Source organism: Anastrepha obliqua, chromosome 1 (assembly GCF_027943255.1).
Source record: "Anastrepha obliqua isolate idAnaObli1 chromosome 1, idAnaObli1_1.0, whole genome shotgun sequence".
Classification (NCBI taxonomy): domain Eukaryota; kingdom Metazoa; phylum Arthropoda; class Insecta; order Diptera; family Tephritidae; genus Anastrepha; species Anastrepha obliqua.
The window spans coordinates 163,664,831-163,683,378 of NC_072892.1; the positions used below are offsets into that span (position 1 = coordinate 163,664,831).

An 18,548-nucleotide genomic window follows, 5' to 3' on the forward strand; every position below is an offset into this window, starting at 1 on the left:
GCATGCAGGGTGAAATTTGGCAATGACCGTGGGCAGAGCTATGTGACGTTGCCTGCGTTGATCTATTGTCTGTTTCTTTTCAACATACATACATACATACATATGTAGAAGAAAAAACATATGCGCGAATTCTCATATCATTGAAAGATTTTCAATAGATCAGAATAAGTTTATTTATTATGGGCGATGCACTTGAAAATACTTATCACGAGTCAACATTTAATTCTTTGGTCGACCCTGCAACAAAGAATTGGCGAGAATGGCTCTCACTAGGTAGTTCCCTTGATTTGGACAAACGGCGCATCTTAATGTGGATTTGGCCCACCGAAAATGAATTACTTAAGTTTGGTTCACTACTGGCGGCACATAAAGTAGAGCATGTACTTAGTATAGGCTGTGGCAACGGATTACTCGAATGGATAGTGCAAGAAAGTTTAGGTGTGTAAACCAACAAATTTATATAAATTAAAAAAATTAATTTCGTGTAAATAGGTATTTCGGTCAATGGCATCGAAATTGATCGAGCCTGGTGGGAAAGCAAATATTCAACCAAAAGTTTCATTAACCTTAATTATATTGATGATTTGAAAAAAGAAGACGTTGAACAAGTCGATTACCTTCAAAAGTGTTGTAAATTACAAAATTGGAATTTCGCGCTAATGTTTTGTTATTTTAATAATCGTACTGCATTCCTCAACTACCTCAAAATCTATAAAGGAAATAGTTTGCTTATAATTGGACCGATTACTGGAACGGATGTTTTTACTGATCCGCTGCCACTAGAACCACATTTTCCCGAGAAATCAAATTGGAGACTAAAAGATACAATACGCATTGGCGAAAAAGATGTCATAGCCTTTTATGCGAATATATAATTTTGTAGCTCATTAAATTGTAATTAAAATGCATAGCGTATAAATGTGTAAGGCTTTAGTTTCTATTTATCTCTATATGGAATTTACATGCTGGAATTGCTTGGACTTCGGCAGTCACAGTACTGTTTATACCTAAATTCGTTAATGCTCCTCGCACCAGACCACAAGTGAAAAATACGAACTGTTAGAAAAAAACCATATTAATATATGTAGCTTCTTAAGTGGAGCACTTTCATACCTTGGGCGCATGTTCTAATTGTTTTGAGCCTGTCGATATTCGTGTAAGAAATCGGAATGCTTTATCTTGTACCACATACATGCCATGGTTATTGGTACGCAAGTTATCAACCTGTTTCTTGTAGATAAGTGTCCAAAAGTCAGTGCATATAAATTTCATTGTCTCCAATTCATCTTTAAATCGATGCACATCACGTGTTAAACGCTCAATTAGGCGATATCCAGTGTTGAATCCAATATACTCCAAGGCGGAAAAATCATTCTCCTTTGATGAAAATTATTAAATGGAATCAGTTTTACGTGCACAAATTATGTGAATTGGACTCACTTTGTTGTTGTTATTTAGACAGTAATTTACGATTTCAGCGTGCAAGAAATCAAATAATATATCCTCCGACATTTTGCGAGTGGTTTATTTTAATTAATAAACAAATGACTCTCTGGCACAGAAAGTGATCTAAAGAAATTACTTCCTACAAAACATAAACAGCTTCAAACAGCTGATCATGATAAAGGTTTGTTCGCTTTGCCATATTTCCACCAGGGGCATACCAGAGAAAGTTTGTTTATAACAGAGTTTGTCAAAAATTGAAATTTTGTTGGTCATGTAAGAAAAAATCAACGCAGCCCTATCCATTGTCTGAACATTATCTATGGTCTGAACAGCGACAAATGGGAAAAGCGTGAGATTATTTGTGACATGAGCGTCCACAATTGTGCTGTCGACGCCTCTATGACGTAGCAGTCAAAGTTACTATCACAATTCTGCTTCCTGTGGCCAAATCTTGTAGTTTATCATTTTGGGGTAAACCTTAATTTGCTGAATGCATTTGAATCGGGTTGTTCCTGCAACAAGGCCAAGTAACAATTGTTTTGTATAATTGCCCACTGTTTCAGATTGAAAAATACATCATGACAGTATAAAAGTGAAGATACAAGATGGCTCAAAATTCATCACCTTATCGAAAGATTTTTAATTTTTGCAAATGATTTAATACGTCATTCATATTTGACACTTGCGAACTAAATACCTGAAGTATATGAACAAAAAAGCAATGGACAAAATTAAGATTTCCATCACTCAATACATTTTTTTTTTGACGTGATAACGTCTTATAATTCGATTTAGCCGGCTGCACGCACGAAAAAATGTGTCGTTACCTTGCTCATTTGTCGTTACCTTGCTCATTTATCGTTACCTTGCTCATTTGCCGTTACCTTGCTCATATGTCGTTACCTTGCTCAGTGCCGTTACCTTGCTCATTGCCGTTACCTTGAATGAACTGCAAGCGAAAGCGCGGAACGAACGACAAAGCAAACAAAGCAAACGAACGGCAACGTTCGACATCTTGCTCTCTCCTACTTAAGTGAGCGTATATATGTATGTATATGCGCATATGTACATATATAAATTCACGTATTTGTATTTGCATATGCCTTCTTATTGATTATTATTAATTTGATTTACTTGAAGAATTTAAAATAAAACCAAGTTTGTTAATAATACCTGTTGTTTTAATGTCATTATTATTATTTTTTTTTTATTATATATGAAGGAAAAAATGTATGGTAATATTTACCATATACCTTATAAGATATGTCGTATACTATAATAATATATGTATATAAACATGCATATACATATACAATTTCGCGCAATTTTCAAAAAGAACAAATCTATATGTAAAGACGCATACAAGTCATATGGACATATCATATATACGAATCTATTCCGTACGCAAGCAAATGTAAGCTAATGTGCTTGAACTGCAAGCGGGAGCGCGGAACTAACGACAAAGAGCACAATCGGCCCCTGCGTTCGGCAACGTTCGACATCTGGCTCTGTCCTACTTGAGTGAGCATATATATGTATGTATATGTATGTATATGCGCATTTGTATATACTACTGTGTCCAAAAAATAAGGTGACATTTGATTTTAAACTGCGCGCTTTGAAGGATTAGGAGAATTCTTTTTTTTTTTAGGTTGGTAGTACTGTGAGTGGCATCTATGTCAAATTTCATGTGAAATATTCATTTACTGTTTGAGATACGCGTCGTTTTGTGAGCTGCTAAAAGTGAGTTTCTCGTTTTTTGCAATGTCGAAATTTGTTGAGCAAAGAATTTGCATTAAATTTTGTTTGCGGAATCAATTTTCGGATACGTTGAGGATGGTGCAGAAAGCCTTTGGTGATGAGGCTATGTCTAAAAAAAATGTTTACAAGTGGTATAGTGAGTTCCAAGCCGGTCGTGAACGTGTCGAAGACGAAGAGCGTCCTGGGCGACCATCAACCTCAACTGACGAAGCTCACGTCCAACAAATCAAAGATTTGGTGTTGAAAAACCGTCGATTAACGATTAGAGACCTTGCTGATGATGTTGGCATATCGAAAGGCTCAGTCAATACCATTTTGAAGGATGTTTTGGGCCTCAAGCGCGTCAAATCTCGACTGGTACCGAAAACATTGAATTTTTTGGACTCGTAATTCGTGATCATTTCATCAAAAACTCAACCCATATCGTTCCGCAACCACCGTATTCACCTGATCTGGCACCGTGCGACTTCTGGCTGTTCAGCAGGCTCAAAAGACCGCTCCGGGGACACCGTTTTGACACGATAGAGGAGATTCAAGCCGCAACGAAGACGGAACTGAAGGCCATCCCGGAAAGTGACTACAACCAGTGTTTCGAAAATTGGAAAAAACGTTGGCATAAGTGCATTGTGTCGGGAGGGGATTACTTTGAAGGGGATGAAATTGATTTGGAAGAATAAATAAAGAATTTTCAAAATAAATACAATGTCACCTTATTTTTTGGACACAGTAGTAAATTCACATACTTGTATTTGCATATGCCTTCTTCCTGTGTGCATGGTAATGAACCATTTCTCTGTTGAGAATAGGACGATGATAGAAAAAGTAGGAAATGAAAGGGGGTGTTTCGAGTGCAAAGTGTCTTGAAAAAGGCAAATCGATGATGGTGCCTCTTAGTGTTGTTGACTTATTAACGTCTGATGCACAATCGAAATTGAAGATATCTTTCATGAATCTGATAAATGTTTCGTCATTTTTCACGTTTGTGTAAATGTAACTTGACCTATTCCATTCCGATTCCATTTACCTCCTTCTCCATATCCATGCAAAATATATATCAAACAAATAAAATTAAAATTTTCTTTTGAAAAATGCAACCATTCCATCAGTATTTTCTTATGACGTTGTCACGTTAAACTATCGTCAGTAAACCAACTTTACAGACAACCTCTTTTTATTTAGTAAAAAAGTTATTCAAAAACGAAATAATTAATAATGATGATTAATTTTGTGCCACCTTGTACAAACATGGGTTCGTCGGCAAGACGTCAAACCGTCAATGTAAAAAGACGAAAAATTTAGTACGCGTAACATGAGGCTGCCCATATAGCCTGTCATCTTTAAATAAAACCGCAATAAATTTATACATGAAATTTAAGAAAATTTACAGACCTAGTTAGAAATAACGATTTCACAAAAAAATTTCGGACACGTTTATTTTCTATTAAGAAAAATTAAAAAAGAAAAAAATCGATTTAGAAAATTCTAACTGTATATAACCCCTTAAATTATTTATTTCCTACAACATTGTCAATGAGGCGAAAATTTGAAATTGACGGTAGCATCTAAAAACAGATATTGACTGTTAAGTTGCGCATTGTTGTCAATTCAAATTAACTTATACATAATAGATATAAAACGAAAGGCATAACCTGGAAATCGAAATATCGAAAATTAGTGATCTCTAGTTTCCGTCACTGAAATAAACTAAACGAGAAAGCCGATAAAGAGGCGTAAACAATAAAACAATTGTGTACATTTTTGAACAAAAAGTAAAAATATATAATATAATGTGTATATAATACGCGCAATGAAAGAACTGTGGTTACAATGACGAAGAGTAAAACGACATTCGGCCAGGAGCCGCAACTAACTTGTAAAGATGTTGAAAATGATTCCGCCGCTATGATTTTACTCTACCAATGCATGCTCATTCTTCTATGTTTCGCCGGCTACTATCATGCTTTGAATGGAAGTTTTGTTTTTGATGACAACGTAGCTATTGTAAAGAATACTGATGTTACGACGCGGCCAACTAACTGGACGGCGATCTTCAAGAATGATTTTTGGGGCACGCCGCTTCTTAGTGCCGACTCGCATAAATCATATCGTCCGCTAACAAACTTGCTCTTCCATTTAGAATATGGGCAATTTAGACTGCGCGCCAAGCACATGAAAGCCATTAATCTAGCTTTACATAGTATCAATACCCTGCTAGTTTGGTGGCTCCTACGTCAGTTCCGCTTTGAATTCACTAATCATATTCAAGTGGCCACAATGGCAGCAGCACTCTTCGCTATACATCCTGTACATACTGAAGCAGTGTGCGGTGTGGTTGGCAGGGCTGAACTTCTATTCTGTTTGCTGTATTTGGTGGCACTTTTACTAGCATTTGTGAGAACACGTTTTGGCGCAGTAATCGATATGGTCGTCATCATACTTACAGCCGTGGGAATATTTTTCAAAGAGACGGCAATTACTATTCCAACCGCTTATGTTTTTGTCGATTACGTCCGTGCACAAGTTTACTTACATCCCTGGCGAACACAATTAAAGCTTGTATGCTCACTTCGTAACTTCGGTTTGGCTGCCGGAAATATTGGATTAATTATATTTCGTCTATGGCTACAAGATTTCCAGAGTCCACATTTTAAACCAATGGATAATCCGATAGCGTTTACTGCCAATCCATTAACACGAATTCTTTCTCAAAATTATCTGTATGTAATTAACTGGTGGATACTTTTATACCCGCAGTGGCTTAGCTTTGATTGGGCATTGGGCTGCATTGAACTAATAACAAACATCTGGGATTTACGCTTGCAGGCAGTTTTGGCAATGTACTCATTAACCATTGTTGCTCTTATAAATAACAAACAAAATTTTGCACCCGTATTTGGTTTGGTCTTGATGGTAATACCTTTCCTGCCTGCCTCAGGCATTATTAAAGTCGGTTTCGTGATAGCTGAGCGCGTACTTTATGTTCCCTCTATCGGATTTTGTTTCTTAGTGGCTCAAGCTTTGTCTTATGCCCATTGTTCTAATACAAAGCCTTGGCTAATAACCATATTTAAGTGGATGTTAATGTTATTGTTCGCCTGCTTATTGCTACGTACCCGTGAACGCGCCAATCAATGGTTATCAGAGGATCGATTATTTACATCTGCATTAAAAGTCTGCCCCAATAATGCAAAGGTATTTTTGAGAAATAAAATATGAAAAAAAATAAATAATAAATTCTTTTTAGGTGCATTATAATATAGCACGTCTAGCAACGGATAGATTAGATCGTGACAATGCGCTGATACATTACCACAAAGCAATCGAACTGTACCCACGATATGAATCAGCGCTTATGAATTTGGGGAATTTGTATCGTGAACTGGGAGATTTAGCTAACGCTGAAAAATACATTACGGAAGCTTTGAAAGTGTTGCCTGACTTTGCAGCGGCGTGGATGAATTTGGGAATTGTTCAATCAGCACGTAAAGACTATAAAAATGCACTACGAAGTTACAAAAATGCATTAAAATATCGCAAAAACTATGCAATTTGTCATTACAATTTGGGTAATCTTTATCTCGACAAGAAAATGCATTCCGAAGCAATGCATCATTGGCAAGAGGCAGTAACATTACGTCCACGCCAGCCCAAAGCTTGGGCTAATATACTCACAATGCTGGATAATCGAGGTTTGTACGAAGATGCCATAAGGCTTTCAACACAGGCGTTAAACCATTTACCAAACGATACAAATATTATGTTTATACGTGCTAATGTTTTCGGCAAACTAAAACGTTATGTGGAAGCGGAAGAGCTTTACAAAATGGCTATAGAATCGGAACCATTAAATGTGCTCTTACATACCAATTTGGGTGTTTTATACCATCGCTGGGACAAGCTGGATGAAGCAATTGAAAGTTATCAAAATGCATTAAAACTAAGTCCAGAAAAGGCTGTTACTGCGCGTGAAAACCTCAGTAAACTGTTGAAGAGAAAACGAAAAGAAAATGCAAATAAAACCGACACTATATAAGCAGTGTGTGGTTATTTAAATTGTGAAAGCCCTCAAGAAATGAACGAAACAAGAAAACGAAGGATTTTTCTTATGATTTAATATAAAAACGGTTTCTGTAGTCTGCCGAAAAGTTGCGATAATCTCTTGCGGTGATTTGCTTCCAGGTAAAAATATTGATCTTCATATTAGCTTCATCATATTACAGGTTGTCGAAGCCGAATGGGTTGTTGCGTGACTAATATTCGGAAGTGCGTAGGTTTGAATCTTGGTGCATTTTTTTTAACAACGTTCAGCCCTCGGCAGGCAATGGCAAACCGCCGAGTGTATTTCTGCCATGAAAAAGCTCCTCATAAAAGCCATTTGCCATTCAGAGTTGGCTTGAAGCTGTAGGTCTCTCTATTTGTGGAACACCAAGGCGCACACCACAAATAGGAGGAAGAGCTCGGCCAAACACCCAACAGAAATGTACGTGCCAATTATTTATTTTTATTTCTTTACATTTCCTATATTTCATGTAGAGAAATACGATTTCTTGCACGCAAGAGCACTGAGTTCGTTCTGATAAACTGATTTATTAATTTTAATTTTATAGGCTTTCTAAAAAAATCGTCTGCACATTCGAGCGAAGCCGAAACGAACTTAAAAACTTTTTTTATGAAGATTTTATGTATTTTATCGACAATTTTGTGCTTGTTAGTGTACAATAATTGTTTCTGTTATGTAAAACTTGCGAAACTCGGTAAAACACCAAAATGAATAAAACGTTTTTTTCTAACAGCGGTCGCCCCTCGGCAGGCAATGGCAAACCTCTGAGTCTATTTCTGTCATGAAAAAGTTCCTCATAAAATATCTGCCGTTCGGGGTCGGCTTGAAACTGTAGGTCCTTCCATTTGTGGAACAGCATCAAGACGCACGCCACAAATAGGAGAGTTCGGCCAAACACCCAAAACGGGTGTGCGCAACAATTATAAATATATATATATAAGAAAAGGACTTTCAGTCCAATACACTAAAAAAAATTAAAGGGCCAACTTGCCCTGCAAATGAAACACTAAAGGATCAAAATTAGAATTTACAAGGTTTATTTACTACAAAGGTAAATGTTACAAGCTACGGTTATGTCCACTACGCAACTGCCCCCTTGATGTGCGCTGCAGGCCTTTATAGGTTTGGGTCGTTCCGCTGCCTTCAGGTGCGCCGCGTCTTGGTATGCTGGCTCCGCCCCTAGCTTCCCACGGTTGGCATGCACTGGTGGCATGTGCAAGTATTTCACAATCGTGTGAAACATAATTTGCTGACGCTGCGTCTGGCTCCGTTCTTAGTGCGTTAGCATTAGTACGTGGTACCTGATATGTAACTGGCCTTGACTTAGGGTGTTGGGTTGTCCTATAGAATAACAGCGATTATGCTGATGCAGCGGCACGTGTATCGGTAAGGTGTGGGAATGCAATATGTTGGGTACCGCAGCGTGTTAACTCCTCCCCCTTTAAATATCTGCGTCCCGCAGATTAGGTGACGAAGGACGTTTCTCGATCCTTCGACTAAGTTGGTTCTCGATTTTTATTTCGGGTAAGTGGATCCTTGCTGTGAGCTTCCTCCAGATAAACCAAATTAACACCATAAGTAACAGTAGTCCTGATCCCTCGGATAATATGAACCAATTCGTCTCAGACTTAAGGTGCTTCAATATTTCCAAGTTGTCAATTGCCATTCCATGTACCAGATCGAGGTTTATAGCCATTGTGCGGTTCGTGACGCTAGTTAGGATTGGTGGGAGCACCTGAACTCCTGAGGTAGTAATGCTTGAGTATGTTTGGTTGTTGATTACTACCGTCTCGTTGTCTACACGGAGAATATAGGAACCGTTAAGATTAGTAGTGGTTTTACCTGAACTTATGTTGCCAACGAAATTGTTTAGGAAAATAGTATCATCTTTGATTACTTCGACGGTAGATGCGTTGCTTGTCAAGTAAGGACAACTTGTTTCTCCGCCCTTGAGGAGACGAGCCAAACAACCAGCCTCCGGTAGCAGGTCCAAGGATTTCTTTTCACATACCATTGCTGAGGATAGGTGCAAACAGTCTCCCCTTATGCCAAACGTCTCCTGTTTGCTTATAAGGATAGTTTTGTACGCCAATTCTATCCGATGGCCCTTCTGGACATTAGCTCGTGTGATAAGGTGGTTGAATCTTTCCTCCGTGACCTTAGGCAGAGATAACACGTACAGCAATAGCGTGTTGTTGGTGTAGATCGAAGGTTTGCTATACTCGATGGCTTCAATGGCATTACTGTATGGAAGGACGTCAATCTCGCCAACAAGCTGGTTAACTTCTTCCTTGCTTAAGAGATTGCTATTGACGATGCCCGCCTTAGCCATTTGGCAGGCGCGTATCAGCTCGTTCACGTCTTCCTTCAGAATAGCTATCTTGTTTTGGACATCCTGCTCGAGCCTTTCCCTGGTTCTTCGATCGACGACGTCATTTGTGATCGTCACAACGCTGTTTAGCTTCTGCAATACTTCGTTAGTTTTTTTGAAAATTGCATTGTTTACCTTGTATTGCCTGTTACTATTTTGGTTAAGGGAGTTTTCGTTGCTAAGGACCTTATCCCAGTCGAGCGCATCTGGTGACCCAGCTATCCATTTCCAGGCAGACCCTATCCAATTGATGGATCGCTTCGATCTCGCAAGTTTGTGCCCTCTCAGTTCATCCAAGTGTGTGCGAATTCTGTTTAGTTGGAACAGCAGTACTTCTGTGGTTGTTGTTGTTTCATTGAGGTTGGTTAGTAAATGTTCCAGTTGATTCGTTGTCAAGTCATAACGCTCTAGATCTATAACGTGAATGAGCTTAAAGTGTCCATCGATGATCCAGCCGTACCCATCTCGTATAGTGGCCAATGGTGAGCCTATTTCAAATATCTCATAAGAGTGCGCAGTTGCGCAGAGGCAGATGCTATGAATTATAGTAATGTTAGTAAATTGTTTGCTTACATAAAAAATGGAAAATTATTATCTTAGTGCCTATTTTACTAAGCTATTCTATGGAATTTCAAATAATTCATTCGAACAAAATTATCATCTTAGTGTCTGCTTTACTAAGCTATTCTATTTCTATTTCTATTTCAAATATCTTATTCGAACAGTAAATTTCTTAAGAGTATGCGAACTTAGTGTCTACTCCTTATTCTAGGGACTTATCCTAGTTGTGAGTTGCGCAGTGGAGGGTGAATTAGTAAAAGCTGGTGAAGTCTATTGTGTTAAAAAAGGTTTTTCTATTTTCGTTAGTTGGGAACCCAGTAGTGAAGTAGTTGGTTAAATTGGTTGCAAGTTGCCTTAAGCTCGATTAGTGTTATTTTAGTTATCGAAAGGTTTAAAATTGTTAGTTGGTTATGAAAAAATTTCAAATTGTTAATTAGTTAATTTGTTAGTAAATTTAATTTAAATTTTTTCTTTTTTCTTTTTTTTTATATTTTTTTTTTATATTAGTATTTAATTTAAATTTTTTCTTTTTCTTTTTTTTATATTTTTTTTATATTAGTATTTAATTTAAATTTTTTCTTTTTGCTTTTTTATTTATATTTTTTGCCTTTTGCGCATGTTTGCTTTTCCATATTTTTGGACCCATTTTTATTTGTTGTAAAAAAAATTGTGTTTTAAATTTTTGCATTGGAATATGGGTATTAACTTGACTATGGAAGGTCCGCGTTGATCCCTTTTAGTCGCAAGCGTTTATGATTGCAAGCGACCTACTCATGGCACGGATGACTTCACGCAAGTAAGCAGAAGATCATTTTGGGGGAATTGAACCCCTCCGCATCGGTTACCCCACACCAGTGAGAAAAATGGAATTGAACCACTATAACTTCAACGGCTACAGGCGCGTTAACGCTTGCATTCGTACCTCCGAATTCTACTGATCTTAAGCTTCTTATTAACCCTTTGACCAATGGTATCTCATACTTTAATGCTTAGTGATTTAGTAATTTTTTGGTAGCATTCTTTTTGTTTTTTGTTTTTTCTTTTTCTTTGCACCTTTTAGGTGTTTGCGTACAACTTAGTTGCGTAATTTTGCATCGGAATGTAGGCGTTTCTCTCAGCTGACATTGGAAGGCTCGCGTTGATCCCTTTTAGCCATAAGCGTTGATAGTTGCAAATGGCCTACTCATGGCACGAGTGGCTTCACGTCAATTAAAGCAGAGACCTCGTGGTGGAGTTGAACCACACCGATTGCAATCATTCGAACCATCGAGTTATTTGGAATTGAACCAACATCTGACTACATCGGCTGCAAAAAATTTGCACCCATACCCTGGGACCAGAGAATCTAAGCATAAGATTTGCCTTGTGACCAATGTTATCTTTAGATGTTTTTTACATCCGCTTTGTGGAACTTTTTTCCTGTTTGCGTTAGTATTGTTGCGTTTCGATTTTCTTCAATCGTTTCTTTTTTATATAATGGCTTTTGTTTGGCCTTAATTTGTTTGTTTGAAATGAACACCTCATCTCCGGTATCGAAAGAACGTGGAGGGGTGCGTTTGGTGTTCAACCTCGCGTTTCTGACCTCCTGCTCCCTTTCTAATAGAGCTTTTATATCCTCCATGGTTTTTTCCCTGAAATTTACCAAACCCTGATAGTTTATTCTTGAGGTCCGGTTGAGAAATATGTCCGCCGGCTTTCGCTTGATAACGGAGTGAACGGTGTTGTTATACCTGTCTACAGCAATTGAAATGCGTTCTTTAGGGGTGAGCCGGCTAAACTCAACCGAAATACAGCGGTACATTTCTATCAATGTTGAGTGTAAACGCTCAACCTGACCATTACTTTCACTTCTTTGTGTTGGGGTTTGATAAACCTCTATACCTAGTGATTGGATATAATTTAGAACAAGAGGGGTTAAAAATCCCCTTTCATTGTCCATAACTAGCATTTTTGGCACGGAAAAATAGTGCAGAAGAACAGTAAGCTTCCTCCGAATGTGAATTGAAGATTTATTTTTTATTGGGAATAACTTAGCAAATTTCGTAAATTTGTCGATTGCGCTAAGATATTTCTGCTTCTCCATCTCAAAAATATCGATGTGCAGAATTTCGCAGGGATAACTAGGTACAGGCGTCTGTTGAAGGAACGGTTTCGAGGGATGCCTGTCGTATTTGTTTAGTTTGCAAGTATCGCATTGCTTGACATAGTCTCTGATCTGTCTGGACATTGAAGGAAAGTAAAATTGTTCAAGTATCTGTATTTTATTCTCGCGAGGGTTTCTATGGGCTCGCCTATGCTCTTTCTCGATTATTTCATATATCCTGTCAGGAATTGTAACATCTTCTACTAATCGCTGTGTTATCCTGATTCTGTATCTCCGGAAGTTATTAACATATGTGTCCTGCAGTGCGGCGAGGTGTTCTTCGGGAATTTTAATTCCATTTATTACGTTCGGGTTGAGGCACTCCCGTAAGATATTAACCAGTGCGTTGACATCGGATTCAGGAAATGAAACGTAGTATCTACTGTAGCCTGGATAAGGATGTTCGATGCATCGAGGGCGATCTCCATTTCTAAAAATAATCTGGTTTCGAAACACGTTAAGGGGGGCCTCCACATGTGGTACTAGGTCTGAGCTGTCTTGATCGGCTGAGTGCATCGTGCCTTCGGAGGTCGCGTCGATTTCCGGTTCTGCACTTGTTGTAGGCTCTTGACCCGATACAGATGGAGGTTGAGCGACAACAGACTCATTCAATATGTTACACTCGGTTTTGAGGCGAGAAAGAGCATCGGCAACCAAGTTCGATTTTCCCGGTTTATAGATTAGTTCGCAATTATACTCCTCAATCCTTGCTTTCCATCGTTTAAGCTTGGCGTTATAATTGCGACAGCTTAAGGCAAAGGTTAAGGGTTGATGATCAGTATATATCCTTATCTTTTTGGCACCGTACAGATACGACCTTAAATTGTCCAATGCCCAAACAATAGCTAACATTTCTTTTTCATTGGTGGCGTAGTTTTCCTCAGCCTTGTTCAACGAACGAGAAATGTATGCGATTGGTTTGTCTGTACCTATATCTCCCTGGGACAGGACTGCACCAATTGCGTAGTTTGATGCGTCAGTGGTTAGGTTAAATGGCTTGCCAAAATCAGGAAATGCCAGAACATCAGCGGAGGTTAGCATACGTTTTAGATCAGTAAAAGCTTGTGAGGCCGCGCTGTCAAGTTGTATTGCTACTTTCCTTGATGCATTTGCCCTTATTTGTGCATTTTGCCCGCGCGTTAGGTTTGTTAGGGGCTTAGCTATTTTTGCATAGTCCCGGATGAACTTTCGATAGTAGGAGGTCATTCCCAGAAAACTTTTTAAATCTTTCAAATTGCATGGTGGCAAGATCAAGTTCATGGCCTCGACCTTTTTTGGGTCAGGACGAACTCCTTCGGGAGTGATGATATATCCCAAGAATTCGACCTCTGTCTGCAGGAAACACGTTTTTTCTAAATTCACTTTAAGGTTGGATTGTAGTAATTGGGAAAATACCATTTCAACATTCTTCAAATGATCGTCAACATCCTTGCCGAACACAATGATATCGTCTATATAGACGTAGCAGATTTTGCCAATGAATTGTTTCAATACGTCGTCGATCATGCGTTGAAAAATGGCCGGCGCGTTTTTAAGGCCGAAAGGCAATCTCAAAAACTCATACTTTCCGTTCATCGTTGAGAAAGCAGTTTTCGGTACGTCCGATTCTTTCATAGGGATTTGGTGGAACCCAGAAGTCAAGTCAATGGTTGTGAAGTATCGAGAGTTACCAAGGCTACACAAGGTAGCGTTTATATCAGGAATGGGGTAGGTGTCGGGGATAGTTACGGCGTTAAGCCTTTTGTAATCTATCACCATACGGTACTGTTTCTCTCCATTTGGCTTAGGTTTTTTAGGCACCACCCAAATAGGAGAGTTATATGGGCTTCTGGATGGTCGAATAACTCCTTCTTCCAACAACTCGTTCACTTGTCGGTCGACCTCTTCTCTCATACAAGATGGATACGGGTAGCTTTTGCTATAAATAGGTTCATGAGTTGTTGTCTTGATTTCAGCGCGTACACAAGTGTCCACTAGTTCCTTTCCATTTAGGGGTAAGAAAAGATTGCTAAATTTACCAATAAGGATACGCACTTTCCCTTCTGTTTGAAGTGGGAGATCCTTAGACAACGTATAATTCACCTGCGTGGACATTCGGGCTTTCAATGGAATTTTGTATTTGTTTACGGCTAGGATGTTCGATTTCCTATCAACTATAGCGCCTATATCCCTAAGTGTGTCGTCTCCTATGATTCCGTCAAATGACGTCAATCCTGGGAGTACAAAGAAGGTTGTCTCGGAGTCATTACCTACGTCCTTAAATAGGTTTAAATTAATTTTCTCTTTTATGGTAATATTTCCGCCAGCTGATCTAACGGAAAAGGGATTGTCGACTGGATTGCCTTGCCTTACGACCGTTCGGCTAATAAAATTTTTGTTGGCACCAGTGTCGATCAGAAAATCTAGGGTGCGGCCGTCTGGTAGTACATACTCTATGTAAGGTATGCTAGATGTCCGTCGGATAAAAAATTCTCCTCCTGTGCGTCTTGTGTATCCGCTAAATCGTTATTCACTTCGTCCTTGGTGTTTTCTGTTTCTATATTGAACAGCTTTTGCTGTTTCCGCGGAAGGTTGTCTGACTTTGCACCCCGCTTAAAGGGATTTAGCCTATTCATGTAATTGATTCTACGTGTTTGGACAGATTGGTCTATGTCCATTTTCTCGACGGGTGGCTGAGAGGTTGTTGGAGGATCTCGTTTAGGTATAGTGTATCCACCTCGATTTTCAAAAGGATATCGTCGCTCTTGGGGACGATAGGTTATCCTTGGTGGTAGAGGGGGTGCTTTATTGCCCTCTAGGCCATGCATGCGTTCTGGCATCGTATTCATAGGTGCGACGATGCGATTATTGAATCGCGGAGAATGCACTGTGTAATTCCTTAGGTTTGTATTTTGTATTTCGAGGCACCTTGAATATGCCTCGGGTAGAGTTTTTGGGCGCTGAACCAGGAGCATCTTCGAAAGATCCCCATTCAACCCGCGGATAAAAACATCCAATGCGCGGTTTCTGTACGTGTCTATAAGTACACGCACTGTTTCCTGAGAATAATTCTCAGTTTTAAGTTTGTTGATAATCAACGCAAATTGGTGATTCACGGCTCCGTAGAAATCATCGAGCCGTGAATTCTTTTGAGAGAGTTGGTGGAGTTGGTACTCCAAGGTGCAGATGTCTCGTTTGTCTGCATAATGGAGCGATAGACACTCCTTCATGGCGGCCCAGTCAGTGTCAAAAATGCTATACGATATGAGGGCAGTATCGGCGGGCCCTCGTATTTTTTGGCGAATGTGCTGTAAGATTGCACGATAGATTGGCTTACTCTTTACCGGCTCGAAATCGGTAAGGATGCTTTCAACAGCGTGCACCCATGAGACAAACATTGTTGGGTTACCATTGAAAATTTGTAACTCCTTTACGGAGTCAGGAAGCCTCGAGATATCTCTTAGCTCCTCCTCAGTTGTTGGAGCTCGGGGTTGAACGTGAGCTTCCACCGTACTTTGAGCAGGAGTAGCAGCTTCTATCGAAGCGACCCGGCTTTGGAGTGTGTCCAAGCACGATACACGCCTCTCTAAACCATTTAGTTGTTCCATGAGTGCATTCACTGCACCCGTCAAATTCGTCACCGTAACTTGGAGTGAATCCATCCTGGAAAAGCTAAGACGAGAAGAAAAACAAAATATACAACGGTTACTTACAGAATCTCTGTTAACATTAAAACTTTGATTTTCTAGCCCTTGGCTGTTTAACTTTTTTTCCCACTTTCACTTTTGTAGCCCTCGGCTATTTAAAGGAAAATTTATTTTTTTTCTTTAGAACTTTTTTCACTTTCACTTTTGTAGCCCTTGGCTTATTTAAAGGAAAATTTATTTTTATTTTCCCTTAGAACTTTTTTTTTTTCACTTTCACTTTCGTAGCCCTTTGGCTGTTTAAAAATTATATTACACTCTTTATTAAATTTTTCTTCTCCTTTTTATTTGTAACTTTTTTCTTTCACTTATTTTTGTAGCTTCTTTAGCTTTTACACTTTAAAAATTTTTTTTATTTTTAGCGACTCTTTTCACTTTATTTTCTAGCTCTTAGCTAATTCCAACTTTTTTGTCACTTCACTACTGGTCCCTGCTCGGGCGCCAGAAAAGGACTTTCAGTCCAATACACTAAAAAAAATTAAAGGGCCAACTTGCCCTGCAAATGAAACACTAAAGGATCAAAATTAGAATTTACAAGGTTTATTTACTACAAAGGTAAATGTTACAAGCTACGGTTATGTCCACTACGCAACTGCCCCCTTGATGTGCGCTGCAGGCCTTTATAGGTTTGGGTCGTTCCGCTGCCTTCAGGTGCGCCGCGTCTTGGTATGCTGGCTCCGCCCCTAGCTTCCCACGGTTGGCATGCACTGGTGGCATGTGCAAGTATTTCACAATCGTGTGAAACATAATTTGCTGACGCTGCGTCTGGCTCCGTTCTTAGTGCGTTAGCATTAGTACGTGGTACCTGATATGTAACTGGCCTTGACTTAGGGTGTTGGGTTGTCCTATAGAATAACAGCGATTATGCTGATGCAGCGGCACGTGTATCGGTAAGGTGTGGGAATGCAATATGTTGGGTACCGCAGCGTGTTAACTTATATATATTATATGTACATATATATGTAAAACTTGCGAATATATTGAGTGAAAAACTGATTTAAGCGCATTTTCCAAACCTCTTTCAAATGTAACCTCTAGTAGATATTTTATGGAGTTAAAAAGTGAGGGCTTTCATATTTTATTAATATTTTTTTTTATAAATCTTTATAGTTAATTTCATTTTTAATCTTTCTTCTAACAGTGTTGAGTGCTCATCTGAATCTCGTAAATGGCAATCACTTGACACGAAGTATGGAACATTTTTGGCAATGTATTCGTATATGAGTTTTGCTTTCGCTGAGAAACGAGATGGAGGACTTCGTTGGTTTTAAAAGCAAGCTAGTCAAACTAATAATAATTTTATTATATTGAAGAATAAGCATCTACACAAGTAAGGTTCTTACTTTATATACTGTTTTTTAATTATTTAACAACAAAAATGGTTTTTTGAGTATAGTGTATACATATATGTATGCTATTAAGGGGTTACATGGGTTTCGTTGGTTCAAAAAATCGATTTATTATTTTTTTTTTTTTTTTTGCCTAATAATTTCTACAACATCTCGAATTTTCAAGTCGATCCGAATAATAAATTCGGAGATACAGCCTTTGGAATGTGTGCGCTCCAAGCCACTTTTATTGTTACTCAAAACTTTAAACGCGTTTTTCTCGGAACTGTGTTTTCAAAGTCGGTTCTCAAATGTTCTCGAAAACTACTCAACCGATCTTGATGAAATTTTACACAGGTGTTCGAAATACAATTTACTCGTGCTTGAACGAAGGATTTTTTTTTTTTTTTTTTTTCAATTACAACTATTTAAAAAAACACAAAATGTTAAGCAAATTTGACCAAAATTTTAATTTTTTTTTTGGAAAAATGTCTGCCAAAATTCCAATTTTTACTTTTTTTTCTTTCCTTCGTTCAAGCACGAGTTTATGGTCTTAACTAAAACACTTATTTTTGTTTTTACATTTTTGATGAGCCTGTCAGGAGTTATGCTGACAACGCGAACGCATCTTTTTTCGAGGGGTCACCGGAAATGACGTCACAATGGAGGAGTTTTAATTTTTTTTCATTGAAAATTTCAGAAATTATTCTTTAAATATGTATCTATAAGACAGAAAAAAGTTTGAATTAAATATATAATTTTTTACATAGAAAAAAAAATATTGAAAATAGGCCTTTTTTACCCGACGAAACCCATGTAACCCCTTAACCCTTTAAGGGGTTGCAGTAGTCGGAGCCCCGAAAAAATGGCGATTTTAAAATTTTTGTTTTTGCTAGTCAATTGCTTTATTTTACAAAAATAAAAACAGAGCATTAATACATCATGTTTCGACTTGAATTTAGCAAAATTTTAAAAAACAAAATTAATAATTGTAAAAGTTATCGCTGTTTGTGTGGAGCCCGTTTCTCCAGAAGTCCCTTGTGATGATCATCACACACATCTAAAATCAATCGGACAAGAGAAATTATTATTATTTTTTTCCTGTTCACTCCACTCGGGAGCATAGGGCCTCGACGAGACTCAGTCTTGCGTTGGTTTCGTTAATCTGTTTTGCTTAGAAATTAGTGTTATTAAT

At 38.4% G+C, this 18,548-nt stretch overlaps 3 protein-coding genes across 3 annotated transcripts; 2 read left to right on the top strand and 1 right to left on the bottom strand.

Annotated features, from left to right (window-relative positions):
* Positions 1-101: 101 nt before the first annotated feature.
* Positions 102-926, top strand: LOC129239598 (uncharacterized). Its single transcript, XM_054875219.1, has 2 exons — positions 102-438; positions 493-926. The coding sequence occupies exons 1-2, from the start codon at positions 180-182 to the stop codon at positions 873-875; spliced, it is 642 nt and encodes a 213-aa protein (XP_054731194.1). The 5' UTR covers positions 102-179; the 3' UTR covers positions 876-926.
* On the bottom strand, positions 824-1,616 carry LOC129239606 (trafficking protein particle complex subunit 6b). Its single transcript, XM_054875229.1, has 3 exons — positions 1,441-1,616; positions 1,114-1,377; positions 824-1,056 (listed from the first exon to the last, which is right to left on the bottom strand). The coding sequence occupies exons 1-3, from the start codon at positions 1,510-1,512 to the stop codon at positions 931-933; spliced, it is 462 nt and encodes a 153-aa protein (XP_054731204.1). The 5' UTR covers positions 1,513-1,616; the 3' UTR covers positions 824-930.
* Positions 1,617-4,923: 3,307 nt separating this feature from the next.
* Positions 4,924-17,741, top strand: LOC129239611 (protein O-mannosyl-transferase TMTC4). Its single transcript, XM_054875242.1, has 3 exons — positions 4,924-6,399; positions 6,452-7,386; positions 17,167-17,741. The coding sequence occupies exons 1-2, from the start codon at positions 5,035-5,037 to the stop codon at positions 7,238-7,240; spliced, it is 2,154 nt and encodes a 717-aa protein (XP_054731217.1). The 5' UTR covers positions 4,924-5,034; the 3' UTR covers positions 7,241-7,386; positions 17,167-17,741.
* The last annotated feature ends 807 nt before the right edge of the window (positions 17,742-18,548 follow it).